Source organism: Hippocampus bargibanti, linkage group LG20 (assembly GCF_051943395.1).
Source record: "Hippocampus bargibanti isolate YZ-2025 linkage group LG20, ASM5194339v1, whole genome shotgun sequence".
NCBI classification, from domain to species: domain Eukaryota; kingdom Metazoa; phylum Chordata; class Actinopteri; order Syngnathiformes; family Syngnathidae; genus Hippocampus; species Hippocampus bargibanti.
The window spans coordinates 9,012,071-9,033,292 of record NC_142753.1 but is presented as its reverse complement, the minus strand read 5'-3'; the positions used below and the strand labels follow the sequence as shown (position 1 = coordinate 9,033,292).

The 21,222-nt window shown below is 39.0% G+C and overlaps 2 protein-coding genes across 2 annotated transcripts; one reads left to right on the top strand and one right to left on the bottom strand.

Annotated features, from left to right (window-relative positions):
• The first annotated feature begins 206 nt into the window (after window positions 1-206).
• Window positions 207-11,849, top strand: slc44a4 (solute carrier family 44 member 4). The gene is made up of 22 exons (XM_089023848.1): window positions 207-399; window positions 2,670-2,718; window positions 2,803-2,876; window positions 3,252-3,330; window positions 3,410-3,509; window positions 3,605-3,736; window positions 3,827-3,887; window positions 4,130-4,250; window positions 5,130-5,213; window positions 5,922-6,034; window positions 6,195-6,317; window positions 7,137-7,236; window positions 7,335-7,427; window positions 7,515-7,617; window positions 8,751-9,010; window positions 9,183-9,277; window positions 9,399-9,502; window positions 9,574-9,647; window positions 10,653-10,723; window positions 10,822-10,916; window positions 11,009-11,093; window positions 11,205-11,849. Exons 1-22 carry the CDS (start codon window positions 360-362, stop codon window positions 11,312-11,314), a joined length of 2,166 nt encoding a protein of 721 aa, XP_088879974.1. The 5' UTR covers window positions 207-359; the 3' UTR covers window positions 11,315-11,849.
• A 576-nt stretch (window positions 11,850-12,425) lies between these two features.
• On the bottom strand, window positions 12,426-20,597 carry rnf5 (ring finger protein 5). The gene is made up of 6 exons (XM_089023851.1): window positions 20,253-20,597; window positions 18,203-18,221; window positions 17,015-17,127; window positions 16,867-16,924; window positions 15,618-15,729; window positions 12,426-14,234 (listed from the first exon to the last, which is right to left on the bottom strand). The coding sequence occupies exons 1-6, from the start codon at window positions 20,453-20,455 to the stop codon at window positions 14,113-14,115; spliced, it is 627 nt and encodes a 208-aa protein (XP_088879977.1). The 5' UTR covers window positions 20,456-20,597; the 3' UTR covers window positions 12,426-14,112.
• Window positions 20,598-21,222: the final 625 nt, after the last annotated feature.

Here is a 21,222-nt window from a genome sequence, read left to right as displayed (position 1 = left end):
TGTTCCAAAATGCCATTGTCCGCGTGAACGCAAAATGAAATACCACCACGAGCTCAGTCTTCTGGCTAGGGTTAAAACCATGACAGTATAAAATTAAGGACTAAAAAAAAATGATTGATATTTCCCCGCATTTGAAGAGTCGAGTGCACCTGGCCACTTCCGGTGCAAGTCCCATCGCAGGTGCGCTCTTGTTGTCACTTCTTAGTAACGAGTCGACTGACTGCGGGGAAAAGATTAACTCCACTGTGGCCTCTTAAAAAGCATTTTCCCTCTTCGCTTAGGACGACAGGGGTAATTTAAAAGGAAAGAGAGTTGTTTGTGACAAACCAAGGAAGAGGAGGTGGGGGTCGAGGTGGAAAATGGGCAAGAAACAAAAGACAAATCCGGAATCTCAGTATGGTGAGTAGCCATCATCCGCTACTTTACATTGGGAAACGATTTTTTTGTTTACTTTCTTCGCTTTGCGGTGGAAATAAGTGACAGAACAATTAATGTCTTTACTTTTACCTTCTAATATATGAAAAAACGTTAATATAAAACTCACCTCGTCATCATCTGAATGCTCGAAATTTTTTGATAAACTGCCTACTACCTCGTGTTTTCTTGAAGTAATGTAAGGAAAACCGTTCGAACTTTCGTCTAATAATCCATACGCAATTTTATTGCAAACCTACATGAGCGCAACAGTGAAGCCAGAAGTAATTAAAGTACATTTGAGATGGTTCACCCACTCTCATTTAGACCTGTCGACATTTTAGGTGGTGGAATAACAAAGCAAGTAATCTCCGGACAAAACACTTGCTGGTTAATTTTTATGCTCTTTCTTTTTTTCCCCAGAATGAGGAAAACAGGTATTTTCCAGGCTTCGTACTTGAACAGCCCATGAAAAGATTACCTTCAATTAAATGCACATTATGCTGGCTCCAAAAGAAGCCATCCATGCACCATAACTCTATACACGTTACTCATTACTACTCGTTACTTTGACTAAGCGTTTTCTACTTGTTAACCTTTTTTTTTTGCTCAAGAGAACATTCCGATGGACTCGCGATGCAGTTTAACAAAAGGTTTCTATGTCACTGAATTCTTGTTCTATTGGTGGAGCCACAAGCAAGTGTGTATTGACAGAACGGGAAGTACAACAGTCAATAAACACACCCTGGAGGTAAATACAGATCCAGATTCTGTTTTATGTTTTCAAATATGATACAAAAACACCATAAGAAGAGGATGCTGGTGAACCTTTTCAAGCTGTCATTTTTTTTGTATTTATCAAGTCATCACAAATCATTGGGCACCTAAGTATCATTTTAAATCTTAAAAAGAGTCATAATCAAAATGAAAACAATTTCTTTATCTATTGAGGTTGGAACTATCCCCTTGTAAATGACCCATTTGACTTTTTATTATGTTCTGATTGCATTCAAGAAGCTGACTCACGAGATAACCCTGAAAGCCACTTGCCCATTTGTCTTTTCTGTAACAGGCCAAGCTATAAAAACGTTATACAACTTAGATGTATTGAAATGGAGTCACCGTGAATCATTTTTTCCTCTTTTTTTTTTTTTACGAGTCGCCGTTTACTGCAAACAGTATTGTGAAATTTGACACTCGTGTTACCACAAGAGGCCGATTAACAGGTTCCTTTGTTACGGACATTTCATGATGCTTCTTTGTCACTTCTTTCCTCTCTAAAGATATTCTCAATACATTTCTTTTATCGCATATATTTTACAATCTTGTTTCCATGTCAATGGACCGTCAAAAGTAGAACACAAATCTGTTGACACATTTTCATTTTAGTTAGTATATGTTAGCGGTTTTAATCATAATGATAATATCCATAATGTGAGATGTGCTTTTAGCTCAATGAATATCAGAAATCTGAACCTAGAGAGATGCATCGGATACCTTGCGTAATGCCACTTCATTACATTTAGGCATATTTTTAGCCCCCCCCCCCCCAAAAAAAAGTTGTTTTATCCTCCTGAGTTTTTAGAACAGCTTTGTGAATTCAATTGACATTCAAATAAATGCCAGCATGTGGCAAGTAGCTTTTTTTCCTGAGTCACCCTCAATAAAATATCTCTTTTCCTTTTGTTCCAGGAAACAAAATATTTATCTTTTTCCGCAACAATCCCCGCTCCCACTTTCCATATTTACGACACTTAGCACATAGAAATAGTTCCGGCATTTCCCTTTGGTGCAGTAATTCATTAACTTCAAATAAACACCAGACTTTGCATTGTTTAAGACACCAGTGTCAAAGTCAAGGCCCGCGGGCCAAATCCGGCCCGCCACATCATTTTTTTCGGCCCGCGAAAGCAAATCAAACTTGTTAAATTCCATGATGATTGCTAAAATCTGAGCCAAAATTTCATATTTTTGGATGTCAACCACAATAAAAGTCATTATTCTTGACTTCAGATTTGAAAACGACTTATTCATTAATTTGCTGTGTGCTCTATATGTAATATTTGAAGGGATTTAAACATTCTAATGGGTTCCCCAAATTCATAACGGCCCTCGAGAGGAAACCATAACTACAATGTGGCCCGCGGCAAAAAAAATGACTTTGACACCCCTGGTTTAAGAATATGTTGTCCACATTATTTTCTGTGCGCGATTAAAAAAATCAAGTTGTCTTCCTTTTTTTTGGGGGTGTCTAGGTGAACCTGCCGAGTATGACCCCTCCTTTAATGGACCTATCAAGAAGAGGTGATTGACTCATTTGAGAAGACAAATCTCTGCGTAAAGTCAGCACGGCTCACTTACGTCTTCTGCTCATTTGTTTTCTTGCAGAGGATGCACCGATATCATCTGCTGCGTGGTGTTTATAACCGTCCTTCTCGGCTACATCGCAGTCGGGGTTTTAGGTGAGCGTAAGTAGATAGATGTGATCTCCCCCGATTCGCAACACTGTAAAACCCAACAAGTTGAAAGTACTCAATTTTTTTATGGCAACTGATTACGTCAAAATTTTTGAGTACAGTTTACTCAAAAGTTTTGAGTAACCTGTACAGGTTACTCAAAACAGGTTACAGGTTACTCAAAACTTTTGAGTAAACTGTACTCAAAAATTTTGACGTAATCAGTTGCCATAAAAAAATTGAGTACTTTCAACTTGTTGGGTTTTACAGTGTAGGTTGACCTCTTTAAACACCTCAGTTGTTTTTATTTTAGCTAATAGATAGCTAGCTCGACAGCCATTTGTTTATTTATTTATCTATGTGTGTGTTTCCCTTTGTCAGCATGGATTTATGGAGATCCCCGCCAAGTTCTGCATCCCAAAAACTCCACCGGATGGTTCTGCGGCACCGGAGCAAATATGTGATTACACTTCATTTGCACCAATTGCACAAAAATACAGTATTATGTAATATTTGTCCCCTTCTGCGTTGTCTCTCAGAAACCGACCTACGCTCTTCTACTTTGACGTTGTCAAATGTGCGACGGGTGTTAACGTGATGGCAGCGTCTCTTAATGGGTTTCAGTGTCCAACCACACAGGTTTGCACATTCATAATGTGACTTTCTGATGATTTCATGTATTTATTTTTGCTCCTGTCTCCACCGTGATCTCACTGCTGACCTTCCCCTACCAGATATGTGTGGAAAAGTGCCCGACAGACTTCACCGCCGTGACGCCGCTTGATTACGCTCCAAACGTAAAGCCCACAGATGTTTTCAAGCAAAGCCTCTGCGCGCCATCTTTAAACCTGTCACATACCACCATGGTCAGTTTTACGTCTTTTTCAGCACACATAATCTTTGTGCTATTCGTACGCTGTTGCCAGGACTTAAATATTGAACATCTTTATTTTTAGACTGTCAAAGAGATCGTGGAAAAGGAGTTGTGTCCTTTCTATACGATTCCCACAACCTCAGGTGAGTGGAAATTGCTGTACGTCATCGCTCTTAATTTTGCAAACATAAAACTTCCAACCAGCTCACTTGTTGACCGACATTAATTTTACGATTGTGACAGATTGCCTCTGAAATGCATTATTTCTATTTCAGTTATTTTGATAATAAGAAAAACAGCTTCCCAGAAACAGATTCTTTGACATTGTGAGTTGGCAATGATTTCCTTTTTTCTCTCTAATATCATAATGTCCCTCTTTTTTTAGTTATTGGACGATGTTTGCCCGACGTCAGACTCCTTGGGAATATACCACCGGATTTTTCCAACATTTCAGGCTTGCCGCCATCTGTCAACGAAACAGCCAACCTCCTCAAGAACGGCACCGGGTTAGAGCCAATGAATGGAATAGTATAAAATAAAATACAATGCAATGCAATAAAATAGTAAAACAATATACAGTAATAATAAAAAATAAAATAATGAAAAATAAATAAATGAAACATAAATTAATGGAAAATAAATTAATAAAATAAAGTAAAATTTATAATAAAATAATATATAATAAAATACAATAAAAAAATAAAAAGTAGAATATAATAAAAATACAACAAAAATAAAATATACAGTAATAATAAAAAAATAAAATAATGAAAAATAAATAAATGAAACATAAATTAATGGAAAATAAATTAATAAAATGAAATAATATAAAATAAAATAATATATAATAAAATAATATATAATAAAATACAACAAAAATAAAAAGTAGAATATAATAAAAAATACAACAAAAATAAAATACAAAATAAAATAAAAATATGAAATATAAAATAACTGAAAATAAAATATTAATAATATTAAAATAACATTAAATAAAATAGCATAAATGTCATAGTGCTATGTGATAATGCTTCAGAAAAAAAGACTACTTTGAATATTTATGAGTCACCCTCCAAATGAAAGCAACTTGATATTTAGACATTCATTTATTTAGTTTTTTCTCGCATGTGTATTAAATCTTTATTTGAATGTTATCGGCGTTGCGGTGAAAAGAAAATCGGCCCAAAATGCATTTAAACGGAGACCGAGTGAATAAATATTGTGCATTTTGACTTTCTCATGACGATGGATCCAAATTCAGTACTTTACAATCGTTTCTTTTTTATTCACCACTGCGTCCATTTGAGTAGGTCATAACACACTTTTTTTGAATTGCTGCTACAATGTACAACTGACATCTTTTTTTTTTTTTTTGTCTTGATCAGGGACCTCTTGAACGGCTTGAGTGCCAGGGATATCGGCGTCAAGATCTTTGAGGATTTTGCGTCATCGTGGCCTTGGATCCTTGTGTTAGTATATGCCTCACACTTTCCCTTTTTTGGATCATACTGTACATAGAACAAAGAAACAAAATTTCAGTATCACACTGTCAGAGATGTTCGATCGTCAGAGATGTTCGATCGGACACTGTGGACAAAGACTCAAACCCAGAAAGATTGTCCTTACTGCCGGCAGGAGACGTAGCCGTTCATGACAGACACTTGAATTCTGCAGCCTTCTGCCAAGTTATGTATTGAGAGTATATGCAAATTTAAGTGATACATTAGTAAAACATAGTTTTTGATTAGAATACCACGCTCCTGAGCGTGAACAGCTGTAAGAAATAAAACATTGTCTTTTCCATGAACTGATAAATTTATCACCTGGCTAATGAGCTCTTCCCGTGAAGGAGTTTCAAGTCGTAAATTGCTTCAGTGATAAAAGAGTTTCCCAAGTCCTAAATTCTGTCCAATGCCAGATCTCCGAGATGAAGACGACAGTTTAACTTGCTGTTTCTGTTGACCTATGTTGTCTGTGCTTCAATTGTATATTCGAGTCACACATGTTGACTAAGCATATAACTGCATAAAACCTTTAAATATTATAACTTCTTATTCTCTATCACACACAAACTATTAATACAACTATTTTTAAACAATCGCATGTCAACGTGAATAAATATCTTCTTCTTTCCATCTGCTAACTCCATTGCAATATTTCTTAAAAAATGTTTCCAGTGGTCTGGCAATCGCCATGGTGCTAAGTATGTTGTTCCTGCTGCTGCTGAGATTCATCGCTGGCGTTGTGGTGTGGCTCCTTATCGTCGCCGTCCTTTGCACTGGGGCTTATGGTAAAGATGAATTCATCTTCACATTTATTTACTTGGTTCTGCTTGAAATATGAAGTTCAGCTAACACAACTCCAAAAATGTCTTTTATTATGCTCCGATTGTGGTGGAACTTTTGCATGTTTCCAGTACATCTTCTCAGATTTGTTTCATTTCCTTTCAGGGATTTGGCACTGCTACTCGGAGTACGCTAATTACAAGAATCTCTCCGCCTCCATTACTGACATTGGATTCACCACCAACTTTAGTTTTTACCTAAACGTCCAAGAAACCTGGTTAGCTTTCTGTGAGTTTACACGATTATTTTAGCCCAAATGAAGAGACATTCTGAATCTTGTTGTCGTTGTTGAATCTTTATTATACAGTACTGTATTATACAGTACAGTTGATTTCTTTAATTACAATACAGTAGCACATTTATTACACATGAAATAATGTATATTTTGTGGAGTTTTAAGGCTTATTTAGTATAAAATTATGTTTTGTTGGAACCTGGGAACAGATTATTCTCATTTTAATGCTTTCCTATGGGAAATTAATTTTTGGGATACACATTTTTTGCCTTACACACTCATTAAGTTCGTAAGCAGAGGTATCACTGTATGTATTTGATCACAATTGTTACTTTCGGGTTGAGTGAACGCTGGCGCGTGTAGCGCGTATAAATGAAATGTATTATTATTACTGTATCTATTAGCTAGCTAGCTTTCTATCTATTTGAGTTTCTTCCGGGCTGAGTGAACGCTGGCGTGTATAGCTGCCACTACTCACCCACAGAAAAACTTATCTTGTGACTGTAAAGTGACCTTGAGAGTTTTGAAAGGTGCTTGTAAATGAAATATATTACAGTAAAGTCTTGTTATATCGGTTATATCGATAGTACTGCTTATTACGATATTATTTCTATGAACGCAAGGAGAAAATTTACATGCCGCAGGATCGGATATATCGATAGTTCGGTTATATCGATATTTTTTCCGACCCCCGAGAATATCGATATAACGAGACTTTACTGTATTATTATTATTATTATTATTATTATTATTATTATTATTATTATTATTATTATTATTATTATAAAATGAGAAAACGTTACCTTCCTCAGTGATCATCCTCTGCGTGGTGGAAGCTATCCTGATATTAATCCTCATCTTCCTGCGAAAAAGAATCCTCATCGCCATCGCGATCATCCGGGAATCCAGCAAGTGAGTCGCGCCGTGATGCATATTAATCCATTTTATTAACAAAGATTTTTAGACAGCGCGTTGTCTCTCCATCTTAATAACGCGTAGGTGTTCCACAGGGCTATCGGTCAAATGATGAGTACGCTCTTCTACCCTGTGTTGACATTTTTTCTCCTCTTGGTCTGCGTGGCCTACTGGGTTAGCACTGCCTTGTATCCTTTCATTGTGAACATCCACACGTACTGATGTTAAATCTGAACCAGCACATAACTTTATTTCACCTGAGCTCGTCACAACAGATATTTGGCTACCTCGGGAGGGGCCGTCTACAAAGTGGTGGCTCTCAACTCAAGTACGAGTGAGTGTCAGCGTATTAATGGCACCGTGGACTGCAACCCTCAGGTGAATGTCTCGACACCTGAATTTATCCTCTCCATTGCTTTGAATCAGAATCATTTTTATTGGCCAATTGTGTACAACACACAAGGAATTTGTCTCCGGTAGAATATGCTGCTCTAGTATCATCATCAAAAAAAAAATATGACAAATAACTATGGAAGGTAAGTGGCACCTCTCAGGAACAACTGTGCAAAGTATAAAGCAGAGCTTAAAGGACAACCGACACCATTTTTTTTGTTTCCTAACTGACATCAGAAAAACGTTTTATAGCATCTAAAATACCGAAAACACGCAGGCTGATATTTATAGTCAAATGCAAAACACCAATAAAAATGAGTTAAAGTGTCCCAAAACTACTTCAAAATGACCCCGGAAATTGCGAGTTTCAGAAGGTCCCGCCCCCTTGTTCGTGACGTCACGCGAGGACGTCTTGCCTTGCTCTAGAATCAAAACAATGGCTTCAGATTCGGAGAAGATGCTTTCTTGTTCCTCATCCAGTTATGAATATGATTCAAATAGTTCTGAAGAGGAAAGCATACATGTTTGCAATCGATTAAAGAATTTATTCTGTGCCATTTTGAGGCAATAGGGGGAGAAAATGTAGCACTAAAAAAGAGGCAGAAAATGGTGACAAAGCCCCGTGTAAGGAATTAATCAGCCCGTTTCCACAGGCTGTTCAAGTTTTCAGACCAAACAAATACAGCAAAATGCATTGGCGTGATGGAAGGACTGCTACAATGTGTCCTTTTTTCGGTCAGGGGCGTTCCTTCAGTGACGTAACGTGAGGACTCGTCACCAACTCGAAAACGACTTAGTCTTAAAACGGAAGAGTCTTAAAACGGAAAATATAGCTATATGCAGTGGAATCTTTGTAAAATACGGCCAGTGATTTTACAAATTTGGACACAACTTGTCAGGAGGCGTCGGTTGTCCTTTAAATGATCGGTGGTAGAATGTAAACTATTTTAAAGTGATCAGTCACTGGATTTATAGTACAACACGTGTGCGCCTGCCTGAGAGGAGACGCTGGAAAAGGTGGTGGGCAGGGTGCAGTCAGATTTTCCGTGCCCTTGTCCTGGTTGAAAGGGTTCCACTTGATTTCAACATTAACCAACTCACTGTTCTAACCGCTTTAGACCTTCAACGCATCCGATTACCCGACCTGCCCCTCCGCTGCGTGCATCTTCGTCAAATACAACACGGACGGCCTCGTCCAAAGGAACCTGTTCAACCTTCAGATCTACAACGTATTGGCTTTTCTCTGGTGCGTCAATTTTGTCATCGCTCTGGGCCAGTGCACGCTTGCCGGCGCCTTTGCCTCCTACTACTGGGCTTTCAACAAACCGGATGACATCCCCGTGGCCCCGCTGTTCAGTGCCTTTATGCGCACACTCAGGTAGGGTGACGTTTGGGCTCCAAAATGAGCCTGTTTGAAGTGTAGTAGTCAACATTTTGCAGTAGTTTCACATGTGTTCTTTACGTGTGGCCTAAGAACTTAAGAAATGGGTGAGAGCAAATTCAGTATCTTAATCTTACGATGACAATTGATTTGACCCAAATAATTTCAGGTACCATGTTGGCTCATTGGCATTCGGTGCTTTGATACTGACCATTGTGCAGGCTGTGAGGATTCTCCTGGAATACATTGACCACAAAACCAGGAGTAAGGCCTCTCACCTATTGAGTTTTTTTCCCCTCCTCCCCAAATACAGTACATACAGTTATCTTTTTTTTTCATTTGTGGAAATGTCTAATATTCTTTTGTCTCATCATCTCCCACGCAGTGGCACAAAACCCATGTGCACGTTTCATACTGTGTTGCATGAAGTGCTGCTTGTGGTGCCTGGAAAAGTTCATCAAGTTTCTCAATCGGAATGCATATATCATGGTGAGCTCAACGGGTGTGAGTAGCATTTTGTACTGTATATTTTTGTCCAAATCCTGCTTTTTTTTTTGTAGATTGCTGTTTATGGGAAAAACTTCTGTACGTCAGCCAAGAAAGCTTTCTCGCTGATAATGCGAAACATAATAAGGTTTGTGTTTTTATGTGCACTTAAGAACCATGTTTGGCTTTTTTTTATTTTTTTAATGGGAATGGTTTGAAATGATTGTTAAAATGAAATAGTTGATGCTCATTTTTGTATTTTCATGTTCTTCTATTGTTACAATTTACGATAAATCCCATTTTCCCAGCTGTTACAAAATGTAACTGAAAAGCCCAATTTTGGAATTAAAGATGTTATAATTCGTAATTAATCATTTTTTTTTTACAATGAGCAAAACATCATATCACAGTCAGATTATGTCAGAGATGTTCGATCGGACACTGTGGACAAAAACTTGAACCCAGAAAGATGGTCTTTTACTGCCGGCAGGAGACGTAGCCATTCATGACAGACGTCTGAATTCTGCAACCCTCTGCCAAGCTATTTATTGAGAGTATATGCAAATTAAAGTGATACATTAGTAAAACATATTTTTTTTGATTGGAATACCACGCCCCTGAAACGTTGAGCGCGAACAGCTGTAAGCAATAAAACATTGTCTCTTCCATGAACTGATAAATTTGTAACCTGGCTAATGAGCTCTTCATGTGAAGGAGTTTCAAGTCTTAAATTCCTTCAGTGATAAAGGAGTTTCCCAAGTCCTAAATTCTGTGCAAGGACAGATCTCCTTGATGAAGCTGACAGTTTAACTTGCTGTGTCTGTTGACCTCAGATTGACCCCAGGTTGTCTGTGCTTCAATTGTGTATTCGAGTCACACATGTTGACTAAGCATATAACAGCATGAAACTTTTAAATATGATAATTTCTTATTCTCCATCAGATTATAATTATGTTGAGATGAAAACAACAAAATTACAAATATACGGCCCGTGATTTCTATCACACTTGTATTTATCATTTGTTTTTATTTATAATTTATTTGTGTTTGTTTTGTGATTGTAAAGTGTCCTTGAGACCTTTAAAAGGCCTTTATAAATAAAATGTATTGTTATTTATTGTTATTATTATAATGTGTTACTTGTGCCTTACAGAACTGTAATACTGGATAAAGTCACCGATCTGTTGCTGTTTTTTGGGGAGCTCCTCGTAGTGGGTGGAGTGGGTAAGAATGACACCTTTTTTAAACGCCTTTTAGGATTTCCATTGCGCATTTTGAATGAACATTTTCCAGAACGAGCCGAGCTTCTTTTCTTCTTGCAGGCGTGTTGTCCTTTTACTTCTTCTCCGGTCGAATTCCTCTACCACACAGCGCAGCGCAGTCGGAGAAGCTAAACTACTACTGGATGCCAATCATTGTATGACTGAATGCGTTTCATCCTCTCCTGTACGCAAACAAAAGTTATTGAGTGTTATTTTTATGTATTTTCTCTCTCTCCAAATGACTTAGACGGTGGTGTTTGGCAGCTACCTCATCGCTCACGGATTCTTCAGCGTATACAGCATGTGTGTCGACACACTCTTCCTCTGCTTCTGTGAGTATACGGAAAAATTTCCTTTCGCTGTATTTAGGAAACAATTCAAAGCTCAATTGCAGCGTAAACAAGCCAGCGTGATTATTTAACATTGCGATCAACTGTTCGCAGTGGAGGACTTGGAACGCAATGACGGCTCTCTGGAGAAACCGTACTTCATGTCCAAAAACCTCATGAAAATTCTGAACAAAAGCAACAAGATGGCCAAAAAAAAGAAGTGATCTTGTTATCACGGCGCCAAAGAGAATAAGTAAGGATTCTAGACTGTTCTGCTATCATGTTTACCAAAAACAAATGCTAATTTTGCACGTTTTAATTATTTTTCTAAGCTTCAATACTCATGTTTGGTACTGTATCGTATATAGAAAAGACTGAGCCGGTTGATGATCAGAACAATTATTTTAGCCCTATATTTCACTTGTTGCAAATATTACATAGATGACCTCAACATATATTCTTTGGAAGGAAATGTATTTTTTAGATGTTTTTTTTTTATACACTTGCTCATAAAAAATAGTTTGTTTAAAATTGCACTCACCCGTTGCATTTGTTTTTTCAACTCTGGTGATGGCATTTAAGTCTATTTTGGATCAACTTGCCCATTGACAAATAGTTTTTCACTCATTCACTCCCAGACATGTGCAAAAAAATGTGTCCACTCCAGTGCCAGGGTTTTTATCATTGTCAATTGAATTCCAGGACCCACAAAATAGAGGTTTAGGACTACATAAACATTAAATACAGCGTTTGAAACCACAGACTTTCTTCTTTCATCAGAAAAAATGTTAATTCCTAAATTATATAGGTCTGGAGTTACATGAGCTTGAAATGAGGGCAGCTGTCCAAAACACAATGCAATATTGGGATTATATAGCGCTTTAACAACAGCTGAAGTTGGAACTAAGTGCTAACATGGAAAAAAGGGAAATGATCCCCCTTTGGGGAAAAAAAAAGATTACCAGAGGCCATGGCCAGCGCTTTATCAGCACCAAAGCATAAAAAAAACACCAGAACAAATTCGGGAATGGCGCTCTATGTCATGAGAATTGCCGAATAAAGTTGTGAATGAGGTAAACACTAGTGAGACATACCCTGATTAAAGTTATAGCTGCCGCATTGGAAACTAGATCAAAATGGATTGGGTCAACCTCAATTGTAAACAAATGCATTGTTTTAAGTTGAATGAATTTTACAAAGTAGATAGGATTACAAACATTTGTATGATAGCTTTGTGTTGCCTTTAATGTACATTTTCAACCAGGACAAATATGTGACCCAAAATTATCACTCGTATCAACCTAAAGAGGATCAGGAATCAATCGGAACACAAGCTGATACAGCTTTTTTTTTTAATGGTAGACACTATCCAGAAGATGTGTTAACCTTCTGAGGCAAAATTTACAAAAAAAATCATCTTGGTTATCAGTGTCATAACAAATTTTTATTTAAAATAACAAAAACATTTTTTTTTACAAATCTATACACAAATGCTACGCTCGCTCAGGCAATACAGGATGCGCTTTACAGTCGTCGATATCCCAAAAAAAACACAGTTCACTGAACTGCAGCTCACCTGCCTGATAATGAAGTGAAACCCCCCCCCCCCCCCCCCCAATATGGTTCATTGAGATTTCACTTTTTTTGTACTCTTCAATTCTTCTGCTCTTATTTTGGGAAGCTTTGCCATTTATACAAAAAAAGTGATTGAGAACATGTTCAAATGACATCACAGTGCACTGGCAGTCATTTTTTTAAAGACAAATTCGTGTTAAACATACACACAAAACCAATTACTCAGAACCAAACTGCTACGCTTTGGCCTGTTAAAGGACAACCGACATCACTTTTTTGTTTCCTAACTGACATCAGAAAAACATTTTATAGCATCTAAAATACCCAAAACACGCAGTATGATATTTTTAGTCAAATGCAAAACACCAATAAAAATGACTTAAAGTGTCCGTAATCTGCATAAAAATGAACCCGGAAGTGGCCAGTTTGAGAAGGTCCCGCCCCCTTGTTCGTGGCGTCAACCAAAGACGTCTTGCCTTTCTGGAGAATCAAAACAATGGCTTCAGATTCAGAGAAGATGCTTTCTTGTTACTCATCCAGTTATGAATATGATTCAAATAGTTCTGAAGAGGAAAGCATACATGTTTGCACTCGATTAAAGAATTTATTCCGTGCCATTTTGAGGCAATAGGGGGGGGGGGGGATGCAGCACTAAAAAAGAGGCAGAAAATGGCGACAAAGCTCCGTGTAAGGAATTAATCAGCCTGTGGAAACGGGCCTTTGTCACCCTCTTCTGCCTCTTTTTGGTGCAACACGAAGTTTTCAGACCAAAGAAGTACAGCAAAATGCATTGACGTGATGGAAGGACTGCTACAATGTGTCCTTTTTTTCAGTCAGGGGCGTTCCTTTAGTGACGTCACGTATGGACTCGTCACCAACTCAAAAACAAGACTTCCGGAAATATTCAGCGCGAGTCTTAAAATGTAAAATATAGCTATATGCGGTGGAATCTTTATAAAATACGCTCAGTAGAAGTCATTTGAAGCCATTTGACAAATTATGGACACAACTTGTCCGGAGACGTCGGTTGTCCTTTAAGAGGCAAGAAAAGTTAGGATTACCATCATTGTTAGCTTTCCTTATCCGCCACTACACTCTGTGAATGACTTCCCCCCCCGCCCTGTCACATAATACTGTGTTTTCTGACCCCCTCCCAAGACAGAATCATTCATATATTGATCCCATTAGTTTATGTGCTACCCTTGTTTCGGTGAGCGACTATCCCTGTTGAGTGTGGATGTCGGGCGGCAGGCCAATTCAACAGCTGCTTTCTACTTTTTCATATTAAGAAAAGGCAGGTGATGTGACATATTTTTTTTGTTGCCAACACCCATGTTATTACCTCATAAGAAACAAAACATGAATGCGGATGTGGCTCCGGTTAAGTATGCACTTCTCAGTGAGCGAGCCCCGTCCATTCCCCATCAGTCAGTTCATCCGTCTTTAGTCACACGCTCAGCAACCAGAAGAAAAAGAAAACAGCCACAAACAGGAAGAGGCAATCTTGCCAATTATAATTCCCGTTGTTGACGTGACCGCCGTTGCCTTGGGGTTCACCTGCGTATTGATCTACAAGGACACAAAGGAGAGTTATAATAATAACAATAATAATAAATTTCATTTATAAGCGCCTTTCAAAGGGTGCTAAAAAGTTACAGTAATCCCTCGTTTATGGCAGTTGATGGAGACTAGGACCATCCGCGATCGATGAAAATCAATATAAAATAGTTACTGTATATAATAATAACCCACGTGATAAGACAGAGGGAGGGTACTGGGCGGGGCTAAGAACATGCGCAGCGAATCCACATGGCTGTAAACCATGAGATATTGTGCTGTCAATCAGTGACGTCAGCGCTGGGAACCAATCAAGCTACAGTACAGCCATTTTTTAAAAATTCTGAATGTTTTTTTCCCGACAAAAAATCCGGGATACATTTGTAACCCGGACTTGTTAAAACAGTCATTTTATTGTTAGTTTCTATTCGCTAGCTATTAGCTATCTATTTGCTAGCTATTAGCTATCTATTAGGGGGCAATCAATCCATCAGCTATGCGTCTTCAGTTGACCTCATTCAAGACATCTTGAAAATCTATTAGCTGGCTATCTTGTTATCTAGCTGGCTATCTCGCTATTTAGCTACTGTATCTAGTAGCTATATAGCTAGCTATTAGCTATCTATTCGCTAGCTATTAGCCATCTATTCGCTATCTATTAGCTAGCTTGCTATCTATTTGAGTTACTTCCGGGTTGAGTGAACGCTGGCGCGTGTGGCTGCCGCTGCTCACCCACAGGTAAAAACTTATCCTGTGACTGTAAAGTGACCTTGAGTTTTGAAAGGCGCTTATAAATGAAATGTATTATTATTATTAAAGTGCTACTTATTTTAATGATACTGATGTTTCCAATGGACCTTGAATGCACCACAGAGCAAGACTTTCGTTAGCCTGAAAGACAGAACCTGTTTCCCTTGAGGGCGGTTAGGAGGATTCCCACCTTATCTTTTCTTTTTTTATGGTCAAACAAAGTTATTTTTATTCATCTGAGATCTCAGACGTCTTTATATGGGTCACAAAAAAAAATCCTGTTCATCTTTTTGTATTCTGGCTTAATTGGAATATATTTAGTTCTGTTGTACAGTAATTCCCTGTGTAAATATGCTATATACCCCAATATACTTTTGCTAACATCCTGCCAGTGTGTCTTGTTTCTGTTGGAGGTCTGCTGTTTCCAATCTCGCTGCAACCTTAGGTAAGTAAGTACACCCTGAACTCGAATACAATAACGCTAATTTCATACGTCTTGCGAGACACTCATCAATCTTCCCCTGATAGATACAAGGGTGACACTGAGTATCTGCACTAATGTGGCTCCACACTGAAACCGTGAAGTAGCAAGGGATCACTGTACTGTATACTACAATCATCTTTTATCACAAGTGATAAAACTACCTGCCCGGTGAAAAGGGTCGTTGCCGTTGAAGACGGTCGTGAAGAAGCCGAATGGGAAAGCGCCGATGCCGAACGACATGTGAAAACTGGTGTCGCTGAAACCTTGGAACATCTGAAAGACGTAAGTCACTTTGAAATGGTGGAAATATTGAAAATGTATTGCATGTGTTTTTTACATGCTAATTTTATACAAGATGTGGCCACTGGGTGTCAGTGTTGCTTTCCTGCAATGCCACAAAAGCGACATTGTTTTTTTTATGCTGAAGCCAAAGCCATGTCAAACATTAAAAAAATCATTTTGCACCATCTTGGCTACTACAGTGATACCTTGGCTTACTTAATTGTTTCCCAGAGAGAGTGTGTAAGGCAAAAAGTGTGTATCCCAAAAAAATATTTCCCATAGGAAACCATTACAATGAGAATAATCCGTTCCCAGGTCCCCATAAAACATAATTTTCGACTTTCTAATTTTCTAAGCCTTAAAACTACACAAAATAGACCTTATTTTATGCATTATAAGTGTGCTATCGTATTATAATTAAAGAAATAAACTGTACTGTATAATAAAGTTGTTTTATTTACCTTTGTGATGGTCGTTGATGGCTTGCTGGAATGGAGTGGCCGGTTTCATCAACATTAAACACTTGATGAGGAACGTAGCCTTCTTCTTTCACCATCGTGAGGAATGATCCCTTGTAGGTGATGATAATCGAGTTCCTCATCAATTATGTTCTGTTTATCTGGGTTGATAGCTTTTGGCATCAAGTGTACAGATGGCTTGTTTGTGGAGCCTGAATGATGGGATATTTTAACCTTGCAGTCTACACTCTGCAAGGTCTATCAAAGTTGAAACTCTCACACTGTCGTCTGCCTGTCTCTTTAATGTTTAAACCACCTTCCCTCACTGCTGCGTTCTTGACCAATCATGTGGCGTTAACCGAAGACTGGGGGCGGGAAATAGAGGACAAAAACAGTCGGTTGCCATTTTGTTGTTAGAACGGGCTCGTTCGCGGACGACATCAGTCTTTGAGGCAGCTCCATGTACGAAAAAAGTTCGTATGCCAAGCTAAATTTTTCATAACATTCGTCAACTGAAAAGTTCGTAAGCCAAGTGGTCTGTAAACCGAGGTATACACTGTACATTGAAGTGAGAGGAGCCACATTTAATTTTCACTTCCTGTGTAGGTAAAATTAACTTTTATCCTTGTCGTGTCAATGTCACACACAAAAAAAAAAAAAAAACACTCACCCCGCCTCTGCTTTCTGGCTCAGTTCTCTGTCCTTGAGGCCGCGGTGGAGTTTTCAACCTGGAGTCCAACACAAACAATCACTCACAACGACATTGTCAGACCATTTACTGTACACATACAAAGCATGCAGGGAGGACGGGGACGCACCGTGGGTCCTCTTGACTGGAACTCCCTCGTCCATAGAGCGGAATGACCTTGTCCCTACTGATGCCGGCTTTGCACACAGGACACTGTGGTCTACTGGGTCTCGTCTCCAACCACTGAATAGAGCAGCGTAGGGAATTGAAAATGCTTGGATGAAACAAACTGAAGTACAGGTAACACCCCACTTACGACCAGCACGACCTACAACCACCCGTACTTAGGACCATGACCTCCAGACCCGGCACGGCAATGCGCTAGCAGGCCGGTAACAACCATGTGATGGCACCACAGGGGGGGGAGTTTGCGTATCATTTAGCCTCAGAGTCTCTATTCAACATTTTGAATGGATTTCAACTTACGACCATTTCGACTTACGACTGTTTGGTCGGAACGGAACTCGGTCGTAAATCGGATGTAACCTGGATAAGATAAGAACTCCTGTAATTGACCGCGTAGGTTTAAGTACCACTTCAATCCGTTTTTTTTAGGGCTATTTCCATCTAGATTTCAAGTGACAAATGCAACATGCCTATTTATATTGAGACTTCTTTTCCTTTCGACATCCATTCAAGGGGTCGCCGCAGCCAATCAGTGTCCTCCATCTTCAGAGGTTTGATTGGCATTTTTGTTTTGGCCAAGCTTTTAGGTCTGATGTCCTTCCTGACACAACCCTCTGTATTTATCCGAGCTTGGGACCGGCACAATAAGACACTGGCTTGTGTCCCCTTTGTGTCTACAGAACAAGCAACTCTATGAACTTAATAAAGATGAAGATGCTCAGGAAAAGGCTCCCAAACACAAGACTAATACTTGTTTTTGTTTTTTTTCCCCCCAGAGGATGAAGAATACATCCAAAACTCTGCAAGTATTGTTCAATTTATTACCTGTCTACATGTGTTGTTCCATCTGTTGTGTTCAACTAGCCATCACTTATTTTTTTTAATAAGATTTAATTTTAAAATTTTATCCATCAGTCAACCGTGTTTCCCATTCCGTGCCATTTGAACCACGCAGTCTAAATCCAGCCAAAGTGTGCCGCAGAGAAAGAAGTGGTAAACAGAAGCATTAAAAGCTTTAGTTTGTTTAAGCTTGTACTGGGTTATCTTAACTTGTGCCGATTTCTACGTTACATCACACGCAAATGTAATGAGAATGTGACTGGCAGTAAATGAGGTAAAATGATGGACTTACTTGATGGAGACATGGCCAGCTGCAAAAGACAGAAAGGGCACATGATTATTGATCTACAGCACTTTGACAAAAACATTTTTAATCCGCTCGCTGATGTGGACAAAGCCCAATGAGGCGAAAGCTCAAATTGATGTTCATGACAAATCACAAACTAAACAACTGAATTAATCATATTTTTACTTTTTGGATATTCAACTACAATATGACGCCCAAAGTGAATGGAGCAGTTGTCCATGTGGTCTCACATGACTCCCAAAGTGCAACAGTCATGTGATTAATCCAGGGCAGTGTGTGGCTAATTGGCAAGCATTGACTTTAAAGGACAACCGACACCATTTTTTTTGTTTCCTAACTGACATCAGAAAAACGTTTTAGAGGATCTAAAATACCCAAAACACGCAGGCTATATTTTAGTCAAATGAAAAACACCAATAAAAATGACTTAAAATGTCCCAAAACTACTTCAAAATGACCTCAGAAAGTTTCAGTCTCAGAAGGTCCCGCCCCCTTGCTCGTGACGTCACACCAGGACGTCTTGCCTTGCTCGAGAATCAAAACAATGGCTTCAGATTCGAAGATGTTTTCTTGTTACTCATCCAGTAATGAATATGATTCAAATAGTTCTGAAGAGGAAAGCATAAATGTTTGCAATCGATTAAAGAAGTCCTTCCGTATCATTTCGAGCCGTCTGCAAGCGATGAAACCGGTGAAGATCTGGGCTCCAATATAGCCGCCAAAAAATACACAAGATGGCGCACAAGCTCTGTTGGAAATGGGCTGATTTGTCCGCTGGGAATTTGTGTCAACTTACACCTTCTTAATGCGTGTTACCGCAATTGGCTGCGACACACAACGATTCACCATTATGTTATTTATGTCGTTTTCCTTCTAATTTTGCGATCAACACTGTGTTTTCAGACGAACAAAAGTACCCAAAATGCATTGTGTGTCGCTTTCTCGGTCAGGGCCGTTCCGAATGTGACGTCACTTAAAGCATCGTCATCAACTCAAAAACAAGACTTCCTGAATATTCAGTGCGAGTCTTAAAACGTACAATATAGCTATATGCGGTGGAATCTTTGTAAAATACGCTCAGTATACGTCATTTGAAGTCATTTTACAAATGATGGACGCAACTAGTCCGCAGGTGTCGGTTGTCCTTTAAATGACAGCACGCGTTCATAAAAATGTCGCCGATATCGTTCTGAGAGCTGTTGAGAACATAACTGCAACAGCCAGGCAAAGGTTGCAACAGATGAACTGATGTCATCGCTTGGCTTCCTTACCGATTGTTGCATCATATTACAAAGGTGATATTAGGCCTCGGGGGAGGCCAGAGATATTGGGGGCTGGCGGGTGAGTAAGCATGGCAACTAAACGAGAACTCTAAATCAGAAAATAACGTTTACGGACGTGTGTCAGCTGAAACGAAACGCTCTGGAGGACTTGACGGAAATCTAATTTGTCAATGCTTCAAATTATGTCGCTCCACAATGGGAGGGGGGGCATTATTTGCAGACTGTTGATCAATAGTTTTCGAAAATGAACGGTGAGGTGGAAAAAAAAACATCCCCAATATAAGCCCTGTATCTTCTGCAGTTAAGTAATATGTAACAGATAACAGAAAATCACATCACTTCAAATTCCCAATCGGGTTGCTTTAACCCCACAAACACGCTTATTTTCAATCGTTTGAATTTCAGAGTAGATCAAAGTTAAGTTGACAGTCAATGTTTTAACTCTGACACTTGTAGCATAACACGACTGAGCGAGTGCGACATTCCGCGAGTAAACATCGTTAATGATCTGCATAAACGGAGCCAGTAAGTGCTTTCAAGCAAAGTCAACCATTACATGTTAAAACATGCAAGGTCAGCATGAGCTACAAAGTTCTCACGAGATCTCAAAAAAAAAACATTCACACATTAGTAAATCCGTCATCCTACCGTTTGAAAATATGTAAATAAAGACCGGATGCAAGTCATTTTTTTAAACAATCGGACCCCCTCACGCCCCTACAGGCCCGAAGATCGCCTCGTTCACTCCGTACCAGAATAAATGGCCGCACATACTGATGACAGCGTCCTTCGCTGTGTCGAAACAAATGTTGCATTCGAAGCTGCCTCGGTCCCGATCGTCTTCCCCATTGCCGCCGCCCGGTACGTCTCGATCTTTGCGGCTCTCCCCGCCTGGATCCCCTCCTCTGCTGGCCGCTCCGCCGTCACTCGACGACCGGGGGTCTGCGGCCGCCATAGTAGGTGCCGTGGAATAGAAAAGGGTTCACGCGCCGATCTGTCAAACGAGTGACCGGATCCTGGACGAACGTCGTTTAGCTGTGAGTCACAAGGGACGAAACGACTGCTGTCATTTAACTAAAGCTGTACGTGTGACGCACTTCCGGAATCCACACCTAGCGTTTCCGGTAAAAAAAAAAGCCGCGAGCGTGAAATAAATAGAAAATACAACAATAAGAGGAATGCCAGTCAGCAATTATGCTATACTTTAATATCGTAAATGATTAAACACCATAACCGTAATGACCATAACATTGTTACACATAAAATGGTTTCTGAAATCCCTAATTCTATTTTCTACGATGATAAATAGTTAAATGTATTGAAACGTATAAAACACCAGCTAAATATAAAATGAAAAACAAATACTGAAAACAAGTGTTCTCTATTATGGTGAAAATAAAACATTTATAAAATACATTAACAATTAACATTAACTATGAACAATGTGCACCACACTACTACTACTATCACCACCACCACTACTACTACTACTACTACTACTACTACTACTACTACTACTAATAATAATAATAATAATAATAATAATAAATCAGAATCAGAGAATCAGAATACCTTTATTCGTCCCGCAATGGGGAAATTTGCAGTCCACAGCAGCAATTGAAGAGTCTTGAAGAGTTTTGAGAAAAATAATAGTCGTAATAATAAGAATAATAATTGTAGTTAATAATAATTAACTGTGGCGACCCCTTGAAGGGAAAAGCC

Bases quoted from the DNA above. Each gene is read 5' to 3' on its own strand.
- slc44a4 (XM_089023848.1), top strand. From the start codon at position 360: ATGGGCAAGAAACAAAAGACAAATCCGGAATCTCAGTATG. The intron at 400-2,669 runs GTGAGTAGCCAT...GGGGGTGTCTAG, and splicing joins AAATCCGGAATCTCAGTATG to GTGAACCTGCCGAGTATGAC. The intron at 10,917-11,008 runs GTATGACTGAAT...CAAATGACTTAG, and splicing joins ACTACTGGATGCCAATCATT to ACGGTGGTGTTTGGCAGCTA.
- rnf5 (XM_089023851.1), bottom strand. From the start codon at position 20,455: ATGGCGGCCGCAGACCCCCGGTCGTCGAGTGACGGCGGAGCGGCCAGC. The intron at 15,730-16,866 runs GTGAGTGTTTTT...TACGTCTTTCAG, and splicing joins AGCCAGAAAGCAGAGGCGGG to ATGTTCCAAGGTTTCAGCGA. The intron at 14,235-15,617 runs GTAGTTTTATCA...GTGTCCTTGTAG, and splicing joins CGACCCTTTTCACCGGGCAG to ATCAATACGCAGGTGAACCC.